At 45.1% G+C, this 20,577-nt stretch overlaps 1 protein-coding gene across 1 annotated transcript in view; it reads left to right on the top strand.

The window, feature by feature from the left end:
• Positions 1-8,650, top strand: part of CDH17 (cadherin 17) — a 63,326-nt gene extending 54,676 nt beyond the window's left edge. Inside the window, exons 17-19 of the mRNA XM_055303419.1 lie at positions 4,568-4,684; positions 4,821-4,934; positions 7,581-8,650. Coding sequence (XP_055159394.1) covers positions 4,568-4,684; positions 4,821-4,934; positions 7,581-7,681 — 332 coding nt within the window. The 3' untranslated portion in view covers positions 7,682-8,650. The remainder of the gene's footprint in view (positions 1-4,567; positions 4,685-4,820; positions 4,935-7,580) is intronic.
• The last annotated feature ends 11,927 nt before the right edge of the window (positions 8,651-20,577 follow it).

The following is a 20,577-nucleotide window of genomic DNA, read 5'->3' as shown; positions in this document are numbered from 1 at the left end:
TGAGTCTCTTGTAGACAGCAAATAGATGGGTCCTGTTTTTTTATCCAGTCTGAAACCCTGCGCCTTTTGATGGGGTCATTAAGCCCATTCACGTTCAGAGTTACTATTGACAGATATGAGTTTAGTGTCATCATGATATCTATTTAGTCCTTGTTTTTGTGGATTGTTCCACTGAACTTCTTCTTAAAGGGGAGTTTTAAGAGTCCCCCTTAAAATTTCTTGCAGAGCTGGTTTGGAGGTCACATATTCTTTCAGTTCCTGCCTGTCTTGGAAGCTCTTTATCTCTCCTTCCATTTTGAATGAGAGCCTTGCTGGATAAAGTATTCTTGGTTGCATGTTCTTCTCATTTAGGACCCTGAATATATCCTGCCAGCCCTTTCTGGCCTGCCAGGTCTCTGTGGAGAGGTCTGCTGTTACCCTAATATTCCTCCCCATGAAAGTCAGGGACTTCTTGTCTCTTGCTGCTTTAAGGATCTTCTCTTTATCTTTGGAATTTGCAAGCTTCACTATTAGATGTCGAGGTGTTGAACGGTTTTTATTGATTTTAGGGGGGGATCTCTCTATTTCCTGGATCTGAATGCCTGTTTCCCTTCCCAGATTGGGAAAGTTTTCAGCTAGGATTTGTTCAAATACATATTCTGGCCCTCTGGCCCTTTCGGCGCCCTCGGGAACCCCAATTAAACGTAGGTTTTTCTTCCTCAGACTGTCATTTATTTGCCTTAATCTGTCTTCATGGTCCCTTAATTGATTGTCTCTTTTTTCCTCAGTTTCCCTCTTTGCCATTAACTTGTCTTCTATGTCACTCACTCGTTCTTCCACCTCGTTAACCCTCGTCGTTAGGACTTCTAGTTTGGATTGCATCTCATTCAATTGATTTTTAATTTCTGCCTGATTGGATCTAAATTCTGCAGTCATGAAGTCTCGTGAGTCCTTAATGCTTTTTTCTAGAGCCACCAGTAGCTGTAGAATAGTGCTTCTGAATTGGCTTTCTGACATTGAAGTGTAATCCAGATTTTGTAACTCTGTGGGAGAGAGGGCTGTTTCTGATTGTTTCTTTTGAAGTGAGGTTTTCCTTCTAGTCATTTTGCTCAGTGCAGAGTGGCCAAAAACAAGTTGTATTGGAACACGGGGGAGTATCACTGGTCCGTCCAGCTGGTCTTCTGGGGGAGGGGCCTGCTGCGCTGATTTTCAGGTGTTAGCACTTGGGGGAGCTGCTCTGCCCCTGCCTGCTGCAGGGCTCAGCGGGGGTTGTTTACCCCGTGGGGCCCCAGGAGGAACAGCCGCAGTTGCTATGGCAACTCTGGAAGCCTGGATTCAGCCTCCGCAGGAACTACGGGGCTCGAGGCTCGAGGCTCTCCGTCCGCAGGGCCTGGAGGCTCCGGGGCGGGGCCGCTGATCTGCTCAGCTCGGGGCAGGAGCGTCCTTGCTGTCCTGGGCCCTCCCGGCCTCTGCCTGTCCCGGGGGAGGCCGGATCCTGGGCTGTGTCCCGGCGCCCGGTGCTCCGGGGCCTGCGCTGGTGGATTCGCGCTCCCGCCCCGCAGCCCCCTCCCTGGAGCCGCTCCCGAGCCCCTCCGAGCTGCTCCGGTCCCGCCGTGCGCGCTGCAGCCCTTAGGGAGCTCGGCGCACTCTCCCGGGGCGCAGGTGTCTGTTAGTGTCCCCGGGAGCCCGAGGGCATCCCCGCCCTCCTGGGTCCTGCTCCAACTCCCTGCGAGCCCCTTTCCGCCCGCCCGGGAAGGTTGGTGCAGCTCCTGCTCCTCCGGGACGGGGCTCTCCTGTCCTGGGGACACTCGCCCCGGCCTCAGCCCGGCTCCTCGCGGGGCCCCTCCCCCTCGGAGGCCTTTTGTTCCTTTATTTCTTTTTCCCCTGTCTTCCTACCTCGATAGAAGCGCGGACTCTTCTCACTGTAGCATTCCAGCTGGTCTCTCTTTACATCTCAGGCCGAATTCGTAGATTTTCAGGATGGTTTGAAGGTTATCTAGGTAATTTGGTGGGGACAGGTGACTCGGGGACCCTGCTCTTCCGCCATCTTGCCCCTCCCTCACCCTATTACACTATTTTGATGACTGTTGCACTAGAATAAAACTTAAAATCAGGTAATGTAATTTTCCCAACTGTGTTCTTTTTCAAGCTTTTTTTTTCATCTATTCTAGGTCTTTTGCATTCCATCTAAATGTTAGACAGTAGCTTATCCATTTGTACCAAAAAAGTCTATGGGGATTGTGATTTGGGATCATATGAATCTCTACCTGCATTTGGGAAAGAATTGACATCTTAACCAAAAAATGGAATCTTGTAAACCATGAAGATGATATATATCCATTTATTTAGGTCTTCCTTAATTTCTCTGAGCAAAGTGTTTTAATTTTCAGGGTGTAGTTCTTGCAGATTTTCCCCTAAGCATCTCATATATTTGATGATATTTTAAGTGGTATTTAAAAATTTAATCTTTAAGTAATTCCAGGATAAGGGAATATAATTGATGGTTTTGTGTATTGATCTTATATCCTATGATACTGCTGACCTCACTTTGCTGTGCTCTCTCTTCCTTTTTTAATTACTCCATAGATTTTCTCCATGGGCAATCCTGTTGTCTGTGAATAGTATCACTTCAATATCTTTTCCAAACTGGATGCCTTTTATTTCTTTATCTTGTTTTATTACTGGCTGAAACTATCAGTAGAGTGTTGAATGAAAGTAGTGTCCCTAATATGGGGAGAAAGCATTCAGTCTTCTACCATTAAGTATGAAGTTTGCTCTAGGTTTTTGTACATGTCCTTTATCAGATCGAGGAATTTATCTTCTATTGCTAACTCGCAGAGAGGCATTTCTTTCTTTTTGCTAACTAGGGACAGATACTAAAATTCTCACATGCCTTTTTTGAATCTGTTGAGATGATTGTATGGTTGATTTTTTTTTCTAGTCTGTTGACTGATAAATTCTATCAAATCAACTTTTGGATCTTAAACCACCCCCTTCCTGGTATAATGCCTAGTTGGTGGTGAAATATTAATACTCTTATATATTGTTGAATTTGCTTTGCTAAAATTTTAAGGATTTCTCCATCTACATTCTTGAGCCTATTGGTTTATATTTTTCTTTTCCTTTTAATGCCTTTGTCTGGTTTTGGTATCAGAGTAATGCTGGCCTCATAATCTGAGTTAGGAAGTATTCTATTTCTTCAATTATCTGAAATGCTTTGTGTAAAATTGTTTTTTATTTCTCTCTTAAAGTTTGGTAGAATTCACCAGTGAAGCCATCTGGACCCAGAGCTGTCTTTATAGGAACTTTTAATTAAAAATTTAATTTATTTAGTAGATACAGGGCTATTTAAGTTATAGATTTCTTGTTGATTGAACTTGTTAGTTTGTATCTTTTAAATAATTTGTCTATTTCATTTGATTTGTCTAATTTATTGGCACAAAGTTATTTACCTTATTATTTTATTATTCTCTTAATATCTACAGAATATGTAGTGGTATCATCACCTCATTCTGTTATTGAAAAATTATCTCTTTTTTCCCTGATCAGCCTGGCTAGAGGTTATTAATTTTGATAATATCAAAGAACCAGCTTTTATTTCATAGACTTTTCTCTATTTTTTGGTTTTGTGTTTCAAAGCTCAGATCTTTATTATTTCCTTCATTCTTCTTATGTTGTATTTAATTTGTTGTTCCATTTTTATTAAGGTGGAAGTTGAGGCAATTCATTTGGAAATTTTTGGTTTGTTAACACAGACATTTGGTGCAATAAATTTCTCTCTCGGTGTCATGTTGGTTGATGTGTGTTTTCATTTTCATTCAGTTCCAAATATTTTCTAATTTCCCTTTACACTTCTTCTGTGACCCATGGGTTATTTAGAAGTGTATGATATAGTGCCCAAGTATATGGGGATTTCCCACTGCTTTCTGATTATTGATTTCTAACTTAATTTCATAGTGACCAGAGAGCATTTGACTGGAATACTTTTAAATTTGTGGGGACTTTGGTCTCTCAGTACTTTAAAGATATTTTTTCTACTGTGTTCCGGATTGCGTTGTTCTTTGTTCCCTTAAATGTAACATATTTTTCCCCTTTTGGATGCTTTTAGGATATTTTTTTCCATTAGTTTTAAGCATTTTGATTATTATGTGCCTTAATGTAGTTTTATTTGCTTTTCTTTTTCCTGGGCTTTACTAATCTTCTGGGATCTGAGGATTTAGAGTTTTCATCAAATTTGGAAAAACAATTAGCAATTATTTCTTCAAATAGTTTTTCTCTTTCTGATTAATTAATTTCTTTCTGTATTAATTCAGTTTAACTTTATAGGACATAGCTACAGGGAATAATGATTACCAGCTATATTCAGTAGTGTTCATTCTACAGAGAAATCACCATCGGGAAATCTCAGGATGCTTTGGCATCCTCTTTGACACCATGGAAGGTACACGAAGAGTGGTGATGCTTTGGAAAGTTTAACTCATAATCATTTCTTGGTCAACCTTAGTATATACTAAGACGAGCCTTATTCTTACTGATATATGGTTCTGAGGTTGTGTTTTCATGTCATTCATTTTTTTTTCCCCTACAGGATCTCATGCCAAACTCTCCACCAAGCACACGAACTTTGAGGAGAGAGTTTACAGCGTCCCAATCCACATCAGTGATGGCGGTGAGCCAGAACTGAAGGGAACAGTCTCGTTACCAGGTAGGTATTTTCCCACAGGCAACTTGGAATAATGTCTGTCACCATAGGTAGTTTGAGAGAATTCTTGTCTTTGATAAGGAATTCTGCAACGGTTTTCTTGAAAATGTATTTTACCGAATACGGTTCTGCTTTTCAGTTACTTTCTGCAAGTGTGTGGAAGGAAGTTGTTTCCGGCCAGCCGGTCACCAGTCTGGGATGCCCACTGTGGGCATGGCAGTTGGCATACTTTTGACCACCTTTTTGGTTATTGGTGAGTATAATTTCTCAGATTCGAGGGTTCCCGCTCTGGACCTTTGAAACCCTTACCTCAGGATCTCTCTTCAGGGCTGGGCTGGTGGCTGCTCATTTGGCAATCTCCGCAATAGCCAGGAAGATAGATCACTAGCAAACCATCTCTCCTAGTTGAGAGCTGCTGCCTTCGTACCAGCCTTTACTTATCATTGCCTTGTTGGTTAGTTGGGAAATATAACACAAGGGGCTTTAAAGCATACATTGTTATACTTCGGGCCTAGTTACCAAGGTTTTGTGATGAAGGAGAAAGAAGTGCAGTAGATGTGCCCTGCTACGTGCCGGGCACTATGGTCGATATGGGGACACAGTGATGGGCAAGACACACAGATCCCACACTCACGGAGCTTACAGGGTAGTCAACCATCGTTGGAACAGGGACAATCAGTCTTCCAGTGGAGATGCTCATACACCTGGAATGTTGCCGAACTTTCCTTTGCATATTTTCATGACTCTAGACTCTGATTCTTTATTACCCCAGAACAATTTGATCTTATCACAGGCCTTATAGTGCCTTCACCCCTGACCAGGCTCCACAGCAGAGTCCCCACGTGTAGCCATCTTCTTTTTTGTGGAAAGCTCAGTGCTTGCTGTGGTAATTGTCTTCTTTCAACTGCTGTCCTCACCATAAGTTAAATATTAGAGCTACAGAACATAAAGACTTCTAACTCTGGGAAATGAACTAGGGGTGGTGGAAGGGGAGGAGGGCGGGGGGTGGGGGTGAATGGGTGACGGGCACGGAGGGGGACACTTGACGGGATGAGCACTGGGTGTTATTCTGTATGTTGGTAAATTGAACACCAATAAAAATTAATTTATAAAAAATAAAAAAAAATATTAGAGCTAGATCCTTCATCAAGTCAGATCCACCTGACTAAAGGGGTTTACACCACCTCACGTCCTTTCTCTTTGACAAGGAGGGCTGGGATTCTTCTAAGAATTCTTAATTGTTCTCTTGGCATTTGGTTTTTTCAGCCATGACTCAGTCTGTCACACTGGACTCTGATTCAGAGGTCTAAAAGGGTTCTCATTTCCTTATACCACTTCTTTCAAATTCCTCATTATCACAACAGAAAGGGACGTTTGTCACATAGCCATTACCCATCTTCACATGTGCACGGAGATCTCTTTTCTCCCTGACCACTTGCTGGTACACACCTTTTATACTAATTGAGCTGGCCTTTTGAGTTTTCACTCACTTACCAATCTCCCTTCTGCTTCTTTGCCTTTTCTCAATCTATTCGCCCTCCCATCTTGAAAGGATTTTTGAGTTTATGCACCAAATAGCAGTTTTCTTCCATGGCCATTTAATCCCACAATTTTGCCACACGATAAAAATTGGGTAAATTTGGGGATATCTAGATAGAAGTAACAGAATCTTATAGTTTTATACCCTTACTTTTTTCAAAATAGGGTTGAGATTCATGCAAGATTCTTTATATATATATATATATATATATATATATATATATATATATATATATATTTAAAGATTTTATTTATTCATTTGAGAGAGAGAAAAAGAGAGAGACAGAGAAAGAGCAAGATTGGGGGGAGGGGCAGATAAAGAGGAAGAATCAGACTCCTTGCTGAGCCAGGAGTCTGATGTGGAGCTCAATGTGTAGCTTGATGTTGGACTCCATCCCAGGACCTGGAGATTATGACCTGAGCCAAAAACAGATGCTTAACCATTTGAGCCATCCAGGCACCCATTGGGGCAAGATTCTTTTTCTTTTTTTTAAGATTTTTATTTATTCATGAGAGAGAGAGAGAGAGAGAGAGAGAGAGAGAGGCATAGACACAGGCAGAGGGAGAAGCAGGCTCCATGCCAGGAGCCCGATGTGGGACTCGATCCCGGTCTCCAGGATGATGCCCTGGGCTGAAGGTGGCGCTAAACCGCTGGGCCACCCGGGCTGCTTAATCAGTCTTTGAGCATCCGATCTTTTTTGCCACGAGTCCTCCCATAAATTTACAGCCAGATTGATTTCCTTAAAACAACTCCCTTTTTCCACATCGGTCTTTGGTTTATAGTACACAATTAGAGCTAAAACCACAAGGTAATTTTGCAGGAGTTCAGAGATAAGAGAAACCAGAAAGGTTAGGGAGTCTACTAGAGCTGGAGCCATGAGGAAGGCACCAAAGGAAATGTGGTATCTGGTGTGGACACATCTAAACTTTAGGTAGGTGAACGGGTCAGAGGACAGCTTTCTAGTTGTTCTGATCGGGCTATTTCCTCTAGAGAAGAGGAAGGACTGGAATAGACATTTATTGAATATGTCCAAATGTCAGGAGCTCTATCAGATGCTTACACACTTAGTCTTCAGCATGCATTATGTCCTCTATTCCTTGGTAAAGACCCAGCCACCAGTTTAGATATGGTTTGGGACTTGACACACACTTACCAACAACAAGATAAATGATAAGCTTACGAATCCAAGAAAGCCAAAGCCTAGAATCCCTTATTCACCAGGACAACAAAACTTTGTTGAACCACAAAAAGAAATGAAGTCACATGAGTCATTTTTTCCTACCAGAATACTGCTTTATAAACGAATGTGATAATACATTATAAGATTCCATCTCCCTGACCCTGAGTTTTCTCTTTTAGGTATAATTTTAGCAGTTGTGTTTATCCGAATAAAGAAGAATGAAGGCAAAGATAATGTCGAAATTGCTCAGGCATGTGAAGCCCAGCCTCTGAGAAACTGAATTTGAAAAGGAATGCTTGAGTTTATGTACCAAGTGCTATTTCAGTAACGCAACCATTTAATCCCATAATTTTACTTTTTTATCCAACATGTACCATGATTTTTTACAGATATACCCTCTTGCCCTTTAATATTTTATTACTTTGATATTTTGTGTGTTATAGACATAGAGACATTTTCATTTTCCCATGACTCTTTCCCCTCTGCAAAAGCTTTAGCTATTTATCCAAAACAAAAAATGTGTGTGTTTTTTCCCTCTAGGGAAAGATGGGCTTATGAAATATTCTGTTCATTTTCTCCTTATCAAGATATATCAGTCATCTACCACAGAGCTTCCTGGATGCCATTTATAATAACTCTGATTCTATCCTCTGTCTCCTTCCTCATGTCTCATTTGGTATTGCACTAATTTTAAAACATGTGTTGGAGAAAAGAACACAATGAAGTCTCAGGAAAAAAATAAAATAGAAGCCTGTCCCTTAGTGTGAACAGAAACTCTTTTGTGCTATTAGCCTTCTTCAGCTCATGGTGGCTCATATTGCTCTTCATTTGAGAGTCTTCCACTTGGAAATGGCACAAGCCTACTGCAGGCCACACAGGCCCACTTTAATCAATCCTGGTGCAGAAACCACCCACTGAGCAGATTCTACCTACCATGAGTATGTTCTGCACATGTTTTCCTTATGTGTATTTTTTTAATTTAAATTCAATTAGCCAACATATCATCAGTTTCAGATGTAGTGTTCAATAATTAATCAGTTGCTAATACTACCCAGTGCCCTCCTTAATGTCCATCACTCAATTACCCTATCCCCCCACCTACCTCCCCTTCAGCAAACCTTCATTTTGTTTCCCAGAGTTAAGAGTTTCTCATGGTTTGTCTCCCTTTCTGATTTATTCCCATTCAGTTTTCCCTCCCTTCTCTTATGGTCCTCTGTACTATTATGTTCCACATATGAGTAAAACTATATGACCATTGTCTTTCTCCGATTGACTTATTTCACTTTCTGTATATTTAACAGTGAAAGAAAATAATGCATGAAAGAAGTAGTGACAAAAATCAAGAATAAGTGTTGCCTGTGGTTTAAGGTTTCTTGGGCTCTTCGACTCTGCTTCCTGGTTCTTTGCATTTGTTGACCAAAGATATGGGTAACAATAGTTACTTACCATTGGTCAGAATTACATCCCATGTAGAACTGGTCTGTAAGGAGGAGTCTGCAATGAAATAAAAATTCACTGCTTTCAGGACCATGGGTTGGGCTCAAGACAGATATTTTAAATAAGAGAACCTTAGATATTTGGAAGCATTTTTAAATCTGGAGCTATTGTCTGGCTCATGCTTTGAGCTTTAAAAACACTTGGCATCACAAAACTTCCCAGAATTTTCAAGAAAAGAACTTGTACCTGAAAAAGTACTCTTACAATGGCAGCTGAAGCAGGCCATGGTATTCTGTTTTTCTTTTTTTCTTTTGTTTTTTTTTTTTTTTTTTGGTATTCTGTTTTTCATAAATAATCCTTTTTGTGGACTTCCATTATATTTTTTACAGGCGAAAAAGTAAAACAAAAGAAAATGTACAAACTCTAAGACCTCAGTATTGCTTTCTTGTCTAATATCTTGTGCTTCAGACTCTTTTTCCTATTTTTTTACATGAGGCTCATTGAGAGTCTCATAATGGGTAAGGTTCTCCCTGTCTCACTGTACATTAAAAGACAAAATAAAACAAAATCCAAGAGTACCAAAAGCAAATTTATTTCACAAATTATACCTCAACCTAAAGCATAGTCTTTTTCAGTATCTTCTATAGATATTTTACTTGTGTGGTTCTTTTTTTAAGATTTTTTAAAAGATTTTATTTATTTGAGAGAGAGAGAGAGCACGAGCAGAGGGGAGGGGCAGAGGAAGAGGGAGAAACAGACTTTTTGCTGAACAGGGAGCCCAGTGCAGGGCTTGATCAATCCCAGGACCCTGAGATCATGACCTGAGCCAAAGGCAGATCCCCAACCGACTGAGCCACCCAGATTCCCCAAGCTTTATTTATTTTAGAGAGAGAGAGAGAAAGAGAGAGAGAGCACATGCATGGGGGAGGAGGCAGAAGAGGGAGAGAGAGAATCCCAAGTTGAATCCCCACTGAGCATGGAGCCCAACACAGGGCTTGATCTCATGACCTTGAGTTCATGACCTGAACCGAAGCCAGGAGTTGACTGAGCCATCCTCCACACCCCTACTTGTGTGTTTTTGAGCAAGAGTGACTATGATGTGACATACACATAAAACTGTATCACTGCTTACCCTGCTTAGTTTTAAGAAATCTTATTATCATTATTGAAAGATAAAAGCAGTTCCAAGGCAAAGCTGCTGAGGTGGGTTCAAGGGTCTATCCTGCTTCAATTCAGTATTGTTCTCTCTGGACAAACTTATACCACCCAGTATTAAATAGACTGATCACACAGAATCTCTCATCTAAAATCATTGATTAATTAGTATCCTACTTTTCTTGCTGTTTTTTGTTTGTTGTTTCCCCCTGGGGTGGACCCCTGCTCTCAACTTTCTCTTCCTTCCACATCTGGAACCTACCCATTCTTAAGATCTTAAAGACCACTTTAAATACTGGTCCGTCTGGGAAATCATCTCTGATTTCCTACAGGAGACCAGGCCATTACCTCATCTAACCTGCCATGCTGTGGTGAAAAAAATTGGCCAGAATCCATTTCCTTTTCTGGTTAGAGTAGTTCTATTTCCACTGGGAAACATTTCATCCACCCCTCACCTACCTGTATAGTTTGGGTAGAGCCAATCCCCTGAGTTTCCTTCCCAGCTTTAGAGATAGGCACTTTATCTCACTAAGACTTCTAGAATTCTAGTTGAAACTCTCAAAAAATGGCTCTCTTTAAATGGAATTTGCTAACCCAGTAGGAAGTAAGCTTAGAGCATTCTGAGCACCACAAAAGGTGAGCCTGCCCCTGAATGAGGACCGCAGACAGTCAAGAGATAAGAGGAGAAAATTTGAAACATGTTGAATACCAGGATTCAACTGTGTTTGAAGGCAATCTTGCCCAGAACTTTTCTATCTTGTGAGTCAGTACATTCCTTTTTTTTTTTTTAATACCTAAACCTCAATGGATTTCTGGCCCTTGCAAGAAGAGTGGTATTCGAACTTTGCATATGGTCCCTCTCATGTTCTGCAATTAGAGCCCATATGAGCTCTGCAACTAGGCTGGGACTTCTCAGAATCCTTTCAACACCACTATGACAAGTCTTGGCTCATAGTGGCTCCTCCATAGTTTTTTGAAAAATGCATAAGTAAAATAGTTGATTCATTTTGGTCGCTTATGCTATTGTCACTCAAGTGCCACCTATTTGACAAAATTGGAATGAATTCATTCTTTGTGTTCACTTACTGTATCCTCAAAGACACCACCGTTGTTCCCCTATATACAAATCTCGATGCTCCATGCAGATGTCCTCAGAGCTGGCTGGTCTGTGAATTAAAAAAACCCTGAGAATCTCTGCATGGTTAAGAAATAGCTGTGAGACTGAGGGTCTCAGTGGTGGAGATGGGAGGAATGGGTAGCAACTTTTGTAAGCAGCTCTGTAGAATGTCTCAGAGATTTCTGGGAAGCAGTAAATTAAGAGCAGAGATCTCTGGGTATTGCTTCACGGTCTAAACAACCCACAGGCAGGAAGCTGAGATGACCTCTGATGTAGCTAATGCAAGAAGGAACCGATGCACTTCCAGGATTCTGTGCAATGCTATATGCATCATGGGATCTTATTAAACTTGGAATCTTAAAAGTTATCCAAAAAGATACAATATCTTACAATTCAACTTTTAAAAAATAGGCTGAATTGTGTTTAGGTATATAATTCACTTGCACTAAGTAAATCCACATGGTTGTGCCACCATCACCAACATCCACCTCCAGGACATTTTCATCCTCCCAAATGAAATTCTATCCATGGAACAATAACTCCCCACTCCCCTCCTCCCTGCAAGTTGTTGGTAGCCACTATTCTAACTTTCTGTCTCTGAATTTGATTATTCTAGGGGCCTCATATAAATGGAATCCTACCATGTTTGTCCATAATATCAATGTTTTAATATAGTAACCGGGAAAAAAAAGAAAACAGAGTTTGAACCTAGAAGTTATCTCAGGAGAAGACTATCTCAAAACTAATGCTATTTTTTATTTTGCTTGTATTCATATGTGTCACACACATTGTATACACTTAAATATACATTTTGCACACATGTGAAGATATCCATACAATTGATCATGGATATGTTTGCTCCCCAAACACCACACTCCCTGGCATCACTCCTAAATTTCTCCTCGGAAAAGCCTGTCTTATTCTGGCTGAGTCCCGAGGAGTATGGCCAGGTGTTGGATGACCAGCTGTCTACTAAAGGGGTTCTCAGTGGGTGCAGGTTAAAATCACCTGGGGCAGTTTTACAAAAATACTCACTCTGTGGCTAAAATTAGTAAGTTAGGAAATGACAGATGTTGGTGAGGATGCGGAGAAAGGGGAGCCCTCATACACTGTTGGTGGGAATGCAAGCTGGGGCAGCCACGCTGGAAAACAGTATGGAGGTTCCTTGAAAAGTTAAAAATAGAGCTACCCTACGACCCAGCAATTGCACTACTAGGTATTCACCCAGCGGTTACAAACATAGTAACCAGAAGGGGCATCTGCACCCCAATGTAGCAAAGTCCACAGTAGCCAAACTATGGAAAGAGTCCAGATGTCCATCGACAGATGAATGGGTGAAGAAGATGTGTGTATACGATGGAATATTACTCAGTCATCAAAATGTGAAATATTGCCATTTGCAACGACATGGATGGAACTGGAGGGTATTATACTAGGTGAAATCAGTCAGTCAAAGACAATTATCATATGATCTGAGTCATATGTGGAATTTAAGAAACAAAGCAGAGGATCATGGGGAAGGGAGGAAAAAATATAATAAGATGAAAACTGAGAGACTCTTTACTATAGAAAACAGACTGAGGGTTGCTAGAGGAGAGGGGGTAGGAGGATGGGGTAAGTGGGTGATGGGCATGAAGGAGGCCACGTGAGATGAGCACTGGGTGCTCTATGCAACAGATGGATCACTGAACTCTACCTCTGAAGCTAGTAATACACTATATATATTGATTAATTGAATTTAAATGAAAAAATATCATTCCAGGGCCCTGTTCCCAAATTAATTAGCATTAATGGGCAGAGAGGACTCTAACTTTTGCATTAAAAAAAAAAATCTCTCTGAGTGAATCTTAATGTGTGACCCCAGCTGAGAGCCCTTATTCCAGACAATCCCCAGGGGCACAGTCAGTACCAGGGTCCTCCTTCAGAACCTTGGCTCCCCATTGCTTTCAACATTCTGGGCACCTTGAATCCTAACCGGCTCTGCTGAGACCCCTCCCCAAGTGCAAACACGGACCCTGACCCAGAGCTCAGGGAGGAGGGGGTCCTGGTGCTGGCGGGAGAGCCGGTCCTTGGCCCACAGGACCTTCAACTAAGAACAGCCTGGTGGGTCCAGACCCGGGCCACTCCACCATCACACGGGGCCCGAGGGGAGGAGCGGGTTCAGGGGCCGAGAGCGGCGCTGCCTGCAGGCCGGAGCTGGGCAAGAAGTGCCAATGCTGCGCTTTCACCACGGATTCATCTCTCAGGAGTTACTCTAAAAAGGCGCGTCTGCATGAAGTGACCCTCTTGCGTCTGTGCTTGGGAAGTCGGCTACTTAGAGAGTATATTGACCATGTGAGAAAACAAAGAACATTTCTCATAATACAAGCAACTGCTTTCCATTTTCCTGGTTTTCTGTTTTTACCCACGCATGGTGCAGGCTCCATTTGACATTTGACTACAGTGTCCTGAGTGCCCGCTAGTCCTCTGTAAGCCACTGGGCTCTGAAGGAGGCTCGGAGGCCTCTGTAGACCCCTGTGACGGGGAAGGGCCACCCCGTCCCTGGGGCCTCGTGAGCTACCTGTGGACGCACCCTTGGCCTCTCTGGGCAGGAGCTGAAGCCTCCTGGTTGCCGCGGTCCTCGTCCTGAGGGAGGCGATGGGGAGACAGACGGACGCACAAGGGAAGGAGGCGCAGGCCGTGGGGGCAATGCTCACCTCATTGAGAGAAAGCGTGTTCAGGTTTCCCATCACAACCGCGGGGCTGACGTGGGATGGAGGGTGGGAAGAGCTCTGCTGGGAAGTGGGGGATGCACCTGGGAGGTGGGGTGAAAATGGGCCGTTGTTCACCTGGCGTGTTAGGGGCTCCTGAATCAAGCAGAGGGAGGAGACAAGATCCATTCCTGGGAACAGCGTCTAAGACTGGGCCTGTCGGGCTTGTGGCCGAGGACAGATCCCAAGGACAGGATTTCTGGTGGCCCTGCTCAGACACCACCCAGGGGAGGCGTGGCCTGGCTGGCGGAGGACACAAAGAGTCAGGGAGATACTCTCCAGGGTCCCAGGCCCACTGCAGGGCCTGAGGAGCGAGGGTTGGCAGAGGTTCCCCACTCAGTTTTGCTTTGGACGGTGGGGTCCCAGCCTTCCTGGGGCCTCCAAGTGGGGATGGGCTCTCAGTGAGCAGATGTGGCCTGTGCATGCTCCTGGAACGCCAGCCCAGGCTGTGCCCCCGGGGGGCAGGGTGTGCAGGGGAACCCCAAGGGTTGCAGGTTGGAGAGCTCTTGAGGAAGAGAAGGAAGGAGGGAAGGTGGGCGGAACGTCAGTGTCCTGCGCTGGGAGGCCTGAGTGTCTGGGGCCCATGTCGAGCTCCAGAGTGACCCTGTCCATCTGTCGGAGCCCAGGCTGGCCCGGGAAGCCCTGCTGTCCCGGCCGCTTCTGGGGGTGTGATCTCGAGGCGGGGGGGTACAGGTTGGGGCCCCGGAGCCTCTCAACGGCAGAGCGGAGCCCATCAAGGTTGGTTTGCTCTTTGGCTAGTTCACATATTGGTCACATATTTACGGGGCCCCCCAGTCTGGCCGATTACGGAGCCGAGCACGAGGAACACCAAGGGCAGTAGCTAACCTTCCTCCAGCGTTAGAATGGGCCAGGCGCTCTTCTAAGATGCCTTAGCCAAGGGTTACGGCACCGAGTCCTTGCAGCTACCGGGTCGGGGAGGCCACTGTTGCGCCTCTTGCACGGATCAGAAACTGTGCCAGAGAAAGGCCCCGCGATTCGGGCCGGGCAACATACCAAACACGAGACGCCTGCCGTCTTCCTCCAGGCCCAAAGCTGGCCTAGCTACCCAATGTGAGGGGCCATCCATTGGAAGACACGCTACTGTCTTATGTGACGCTAAGAGAGAAAAGCACCGTCAGTTAACTGGGCCACGACATGACTAGTAAGATGCACCCCCGAGTCCAGAGATGTGAAAAAATATGTGAACCTTAAATTGACAGTTATTACACAAAGCCATGGCCTCCGTGCTCATGACTCCACAGTCACAAGGCGGAGACAGATGATTGCCACGCTCTGTGGTGATAGTATCATGTCACCAAAGAAGGGCACACAAATCCCTGCAGCAGCAGGGAGAGGGGTGAGTCAATGTGCTTCTGCCCGAGGCGTCTGAGAAGCCATCACAGGGGCAGTGGCACCCAGCTGTGTCCCCGGGTTTCTCCAAATAGAAAACGGAAGGATGGAATTGGGGAAACTTGGGGGTATTTTAAGGACCGTGGTTGATAATGCTAAGGCTAATAATAAAATAACAAGAGCTAATCACTTATTAGGTGCCCATCACGTGCCAGGCTCCGTGCCAAGGGCTTTTCATGCATCGTGCCATTCAACCCTCACAGAAACTCCAGGAGAAAGCACTCTCCATAGGCCCATTTTACAGGAAAGGAGGCCGAGGCTCAGGAGGTGACCTGATTCCCCCTGGCACACGGCTTGTGGATAATGAGCCAGGGTAAGACTCTGCGGCAGCCTGGCTCCCAGGTCGGAGGCCGTAACCGCGCTGCTGGACCACCTCGGAGAAGCCAATGAGTTTGAGAAGACTGTACTGCATAATTGAAATTTGCTAAGAGAGTAGGACCTCAATGTCCCTGGAGAGTACACTAGCGCCTGCCTGGGCCCAGTGGTCAACTGTCGAGTATTTGATGAACCTCCAGGTCTGTGCTGGATATAAGGGGATCGCCGAAGGCAGTCCTAGACTGAGCACTAAACGTTGAATGCATGGAATATAACGTCGGGTCCATCTGTAGGCCTGTGGGATCTGGCCTCCGCCGGCCTCCAGCCTCACCTCCTGCCTCACCTCCTGCCTCCTCCCTCTTGCTCACCATGCTTTGGTCACACTGACCATCTGCACTTTCCTCGAGGAGGCCACACTCCTTCCACTTTGGTTCCTTTACCTGTGCCTCTGTCTGGAATGTTCTCCCACCCCCCACCCGGCCCCTTTTGTGCGGCTGCCCTTTGCTCTTGCTCTAGGCTCGCAGCGTAAAAATGGCCTCCTCTGAGCTGCCCTCCCCGTTACTTTCTATCCTGACGCCTGTTCGTTTCCTTCCTGGCACTTTTCATAGTGTAATAATTGTGTCCTTTATTGGCCTGCTCCTTTAAGGCAGAGACCTTGTTGGCTGCTGTGTCCCAGCGTGTCATCAGCATGATGCCCGGCACTGAGGAGAAGCTCCATTGCTGAATGGACGAATGGCTTAGCCCAGAATCTGATTGTGGAACCAAGATCTATGTCTAGGACACAGAAGAGAGTTGGCTGCTCAGCTGCCCAGGGAATGGAGGGACTGCTGTATGCACCGAACAAGATGGACAGAACTCGGACACCGAGGGATGGCCCCGGAGGAAATACCCGTGGACGGAGGGGAGAAAATCCAGTCTGTGGGAGAACAAAAAATAGTTTTCTCTTCCCTGCAGGTTTGCAACACCTTCATTTTCAGTATCTGGAATCATCCTAGCTTTCCTTACCCCTTGGGCTTTCTTCTACTTATTGGAACACAGGCTAAGGCCCCAATGGCCAGTTGTCCAGGCTTCATTCCTTGGGGTTTTGTGGGATCCCTTGGGAGACTGAACACAATATTGGGACTGAACTCTCATATGGCTTCTCAGCCTAGGATTGGGGATGTTTTAGGGAAGCCATCATCAATGCAGTCCTCATTTTTACTGTATGTCATGGACCAAATGATTCCCAGTATCCAGAAAAGACCTCAAATGCCCATATCTTAGAATTCTTTTGAGAATTTTAGAAGTAGAGCTAGATCCCACCAACTGCAGTGTCTTCAGTCAGCTATTCCTGGTTGTTTTTTTCCCCACACGTAGATATAATAGAGTACATAATTTGATTCACTCACTGAATTACATACTTGCAGAACTTTGAATTTCATTGATTTCCATACCATACATTTTATTCATTTATTTTATTTTTTATACCATACATTTTAAAGCCAAGATTCGTTACCATCTTATGGATTAAAGACCTACATTTGATACCTGAAACCGTAAAAATCCTAGAGAAGAACACATGCAGTAGCCACTTTGACATTGGCTGTAGCAATTGCTTTCTAGATATTAGCTCCTGAGGCAAGGGAAACAAAAGCAAAAATGAACTCTTGGGACCTCATCAAAATAAAAAGCTTTTGCACAGTGAAGGAAACAGTCAACAAAACCAAAAGGCAACCTATAGAATGGGAGAGACATTTGCAAATGACATATCAGGTAAAGGGCTAGTATCCAAAATATATAAAGAACTTATAAAACTCAACACCCAAAAATCCAATTTTAAAAATGGGCAGAAGACATGAATAGACATTTTTCCAAAGAAGACATCAAGGTGGCCACCAGACACATGAAAAGATGCTCATCATCACTCATCATCGGAGAAATACAAATCAAACTACAATAAGATGTCCCCTCATATCCGTCAGGATGGCTAAAATCAGTAACACAGAAAGAACAGGCGTTGGCGAGGATGCGGAAAAAGAGGGGAGCCCTCGTACACTGCTGGTGGGAATGCAAGTGGGGCAGCCACTCTGGAAAACAGTGTGGAGTTTTCTCAGAAAGTTAAAATAGAGCTATCTTGTGACCCAGCAAGTGCACTACTAGGTATTTTACCCAAAGAATACAAAAATATCAATTCAAAGGGATGCGTGCACCCTAACGTTTATAGCAGCATTACACCTACAATAACCAAACTAAGGAAACAGCCCAGGTGTCCACTGACTGATGAATGGATAAAGACAAAAAATATATATTTACCAGCCATGAAAAAGAATGAAATCTTGCCATTTGCAAAGATGTGGATGAAGTAGAGGGTATGATGCTAAGCAAAATAAGGCAGTCAGAGAAAGATAAATACCATATGACTTCACTCATCTGTGGAATTTAAGAAGCAAAACAAATGAGCAAAGGAGGGAAAAAAGATAAAGAAAAGGAAACTGAGAAACAGACTCTTAACTACAGAGAACCAACTGATGGTCACCAGGGCGGAGGTGGGTGGGGGATGGATGGGACAGGCGATGGGGCCTGAGGGGGGCACTTGTGATGAGCGCCAGGTGATGGACGGAAGTGCTGAGTCACTACACTGTTCGCCTGGGATTAATACAACACTGTACGTAAACTAACTAGAATTAAAATTAAAAAACTTAAAAAAAAGACTATAGATAGAATTCATGGAAGCTAGAAGGAACGATAGAAAAAGTAAGGTGGATTTAAGATTATGATATTATGTGTGAAAATAAAGGGAAAAATAAAGAGAAAGTATAATTTTAAAAAAAGACTTAAAAAATAAAAATAAATAAAAATTAAAAAAAAGACTTGCTACCATTTTATGTACACTGTTGCCTGATGCTCAGCAGACGCCTGTTTATCTTACTTGCCCAGAAGGATGTCTCTGGAGTATCAAGTCTTGTTTTTATTATCGCCTCATGTGTTTGCCTCCCCCCACCCCACCCCACCCCACCCCACCCAGCACACACTCATCCTTTAGAGCAACAGACCGTGTCTTATTATTGTCGTATTCGTGCTGATAGCAAAGAATCTTCAATCAAATAACTTCTTGGTAAAAGTGGAATTAAACTGAGGAGTTCCAAAACCTTCTGGAAGTTTAGTTCTCTGCTCTTTTCAGCAGAGCCATTTGCCTCAATTCACCCGAGCCCAAGGTTGTCACCAGTTAACCATACAAACCAAGGTCCGTGTCCTCCTTGTCAAAGACTATTAAAGGGCCTAGAAATCTCATTTTAGCCTTAACCGACCTGTGACTTCCTTTGGGGGAACCTCTCCTTGCTCAGTGTTAGACGTTCTTGAACAAGAATACAGAAGAATGAGCTAAAAATAACTTTCTGCCATAATGGAACAACAACTTAAAAAGTCTAAGCAAAACTCTTCGCCGCAAACCTCAACCCTTTGAGAAGCTTCTAGCTATTTCGGAATTCGAGAGGAATATTAATCGCCACGTTTCGGCCAAGGACAACACCATGTGACGGAGCTAGGAATGAAATCACTTGGGTATGTATTTTCTGGAACCCTTCCCCCGAATAGTTTTCTTCTTGACATACGTCCAGCTCTTTAAAACAACTTAACGTTAGTAATGCTCATAGCTTTGAAGATAAAATCCTGTGCAGCGTGTGAAAGAAGCACGGCAAATGCTCAGGGGGAGGGGGAGAGAAGTAGGAGGAAGGCGTGTGTGGAGGGCGAGTGGGCGCCCACCCTGGGCCTACCCGGGAAAGCCTGCTGTGTTAACGAGACACTTGTAGGGGGCGTCAGCTTGGTGGCCGACGGGACGTTTATTCCAGAATCGAGACGCTCTCACCTTAGCCAAGAACCGTCTTCTTCAGGTTCATGAATCATTCACAAAGGACTACTTGTCATTTCTTGATTCCTTGTTGTTGTTGTTGTTTGTTTTTGTTTTTTTTTTTTCATTTCTTGATTCCTAAGGAGCCGGCGGAAGGTAGCGGTAACGTCCACCACCGCCGTGGCTCAGGTGGCTTCCTCTCCATGAATCCTCTTGCTCCCCAGAACCCCGTCGGGTCTTCAGAAGGAATGTTGGACGTTGCCCTGACTCCAGGCCCAGGCTCCCCCCCCAGATGATCACTCAGCGGCTGTTGGCGGGACTGTCTCCCCACCCGGGATCACGTCCGTCTCTGGGACGTTACCATGACCAGGCCCGATCCTAAGAGCAGGTGGAAAATGTCTGAAGAAAACAAAAGGCCTGTGAACCCCTTGGCGATGTGTGGAGTTTTCCAGAGAGACTCAGTCCAGGCTCCGGCCCGGGGGACCGGCCAGCGTGTGCGGGAGCCACGGGGCGGGCAAGCGTCGAGCCCTGGAAGAAGCTCCGACATGGTCCAGGCCCGCGATCACTGACTGGAATCGTGCTCCGGCCGCAGATTTAGGACGAACGTCGCCAACTTGTAAACTCCCTCGTATGTTCCAAAAGCCAAGGGGCAAGAGGAGAGCGAGCCGAGCGGCCGTTCTTCCCCCAGCTGCTCCCGCGGGTCTTGGCCCACGGCCGCGAAGTGGAGCCCCGGGAGCCGGGCGGGGCCGCCTGGGCCACCCTGGGAACCCGGGCCCGCCAGAGCCGGAGCCGGAGCCGTTTAGCCTGCAAACCTCCTGCCAGCGAAGGTGTGAACACCCGGGGCTGCTCGGGAACCGTCCCCTGGGCAACACGCAGGCCCCGGTGACCGGTGAGGAGAACAGGCCAGCGCCCGACATGTGGCCGCCGAGCAGGGACCCGTGAGAGGGTCTGAGGGGCCGCCCCACCAGCACGACCACGGGCTGCCAACGGCAGCGCTGACGAGACCTAGAGGGGGAGGCGGGACGAGGAGTGGGCCGTTGACAAGGTGTCGCCAGGTCCTTGGAGGCCAGGCCGGTTAGGTCGCGGGCATCTGGAGGGTGGTCGTCAGCGTCTGTGGAGGAGCGGCGCCGGGTGGGGAGGGTGCCCCCAGCTCCTGGCACTCGGGG

The sequence above is a fragment of the Nyctereutes procyonoides genome, unplaced genomic scaffold (genome assembly GCF_905146905.1).
Source record: "Nyctereutes procyonoides isolate TBG_1078 unplaced genomic scaffold, NYPRO_anot_genome, whole genome shotgun sequence".
NCBI lineage: Eukaryota > Metazoa > Chordata > Mammalia > Carnivora > Canidae > Nyctereutes > Nyctereutes procyonoides.
The sequence above is the reverse complement of the archived record's forward strand: the minus strand, read 5'-3'. Positions and strand labels throughout refer to the sequence as shown.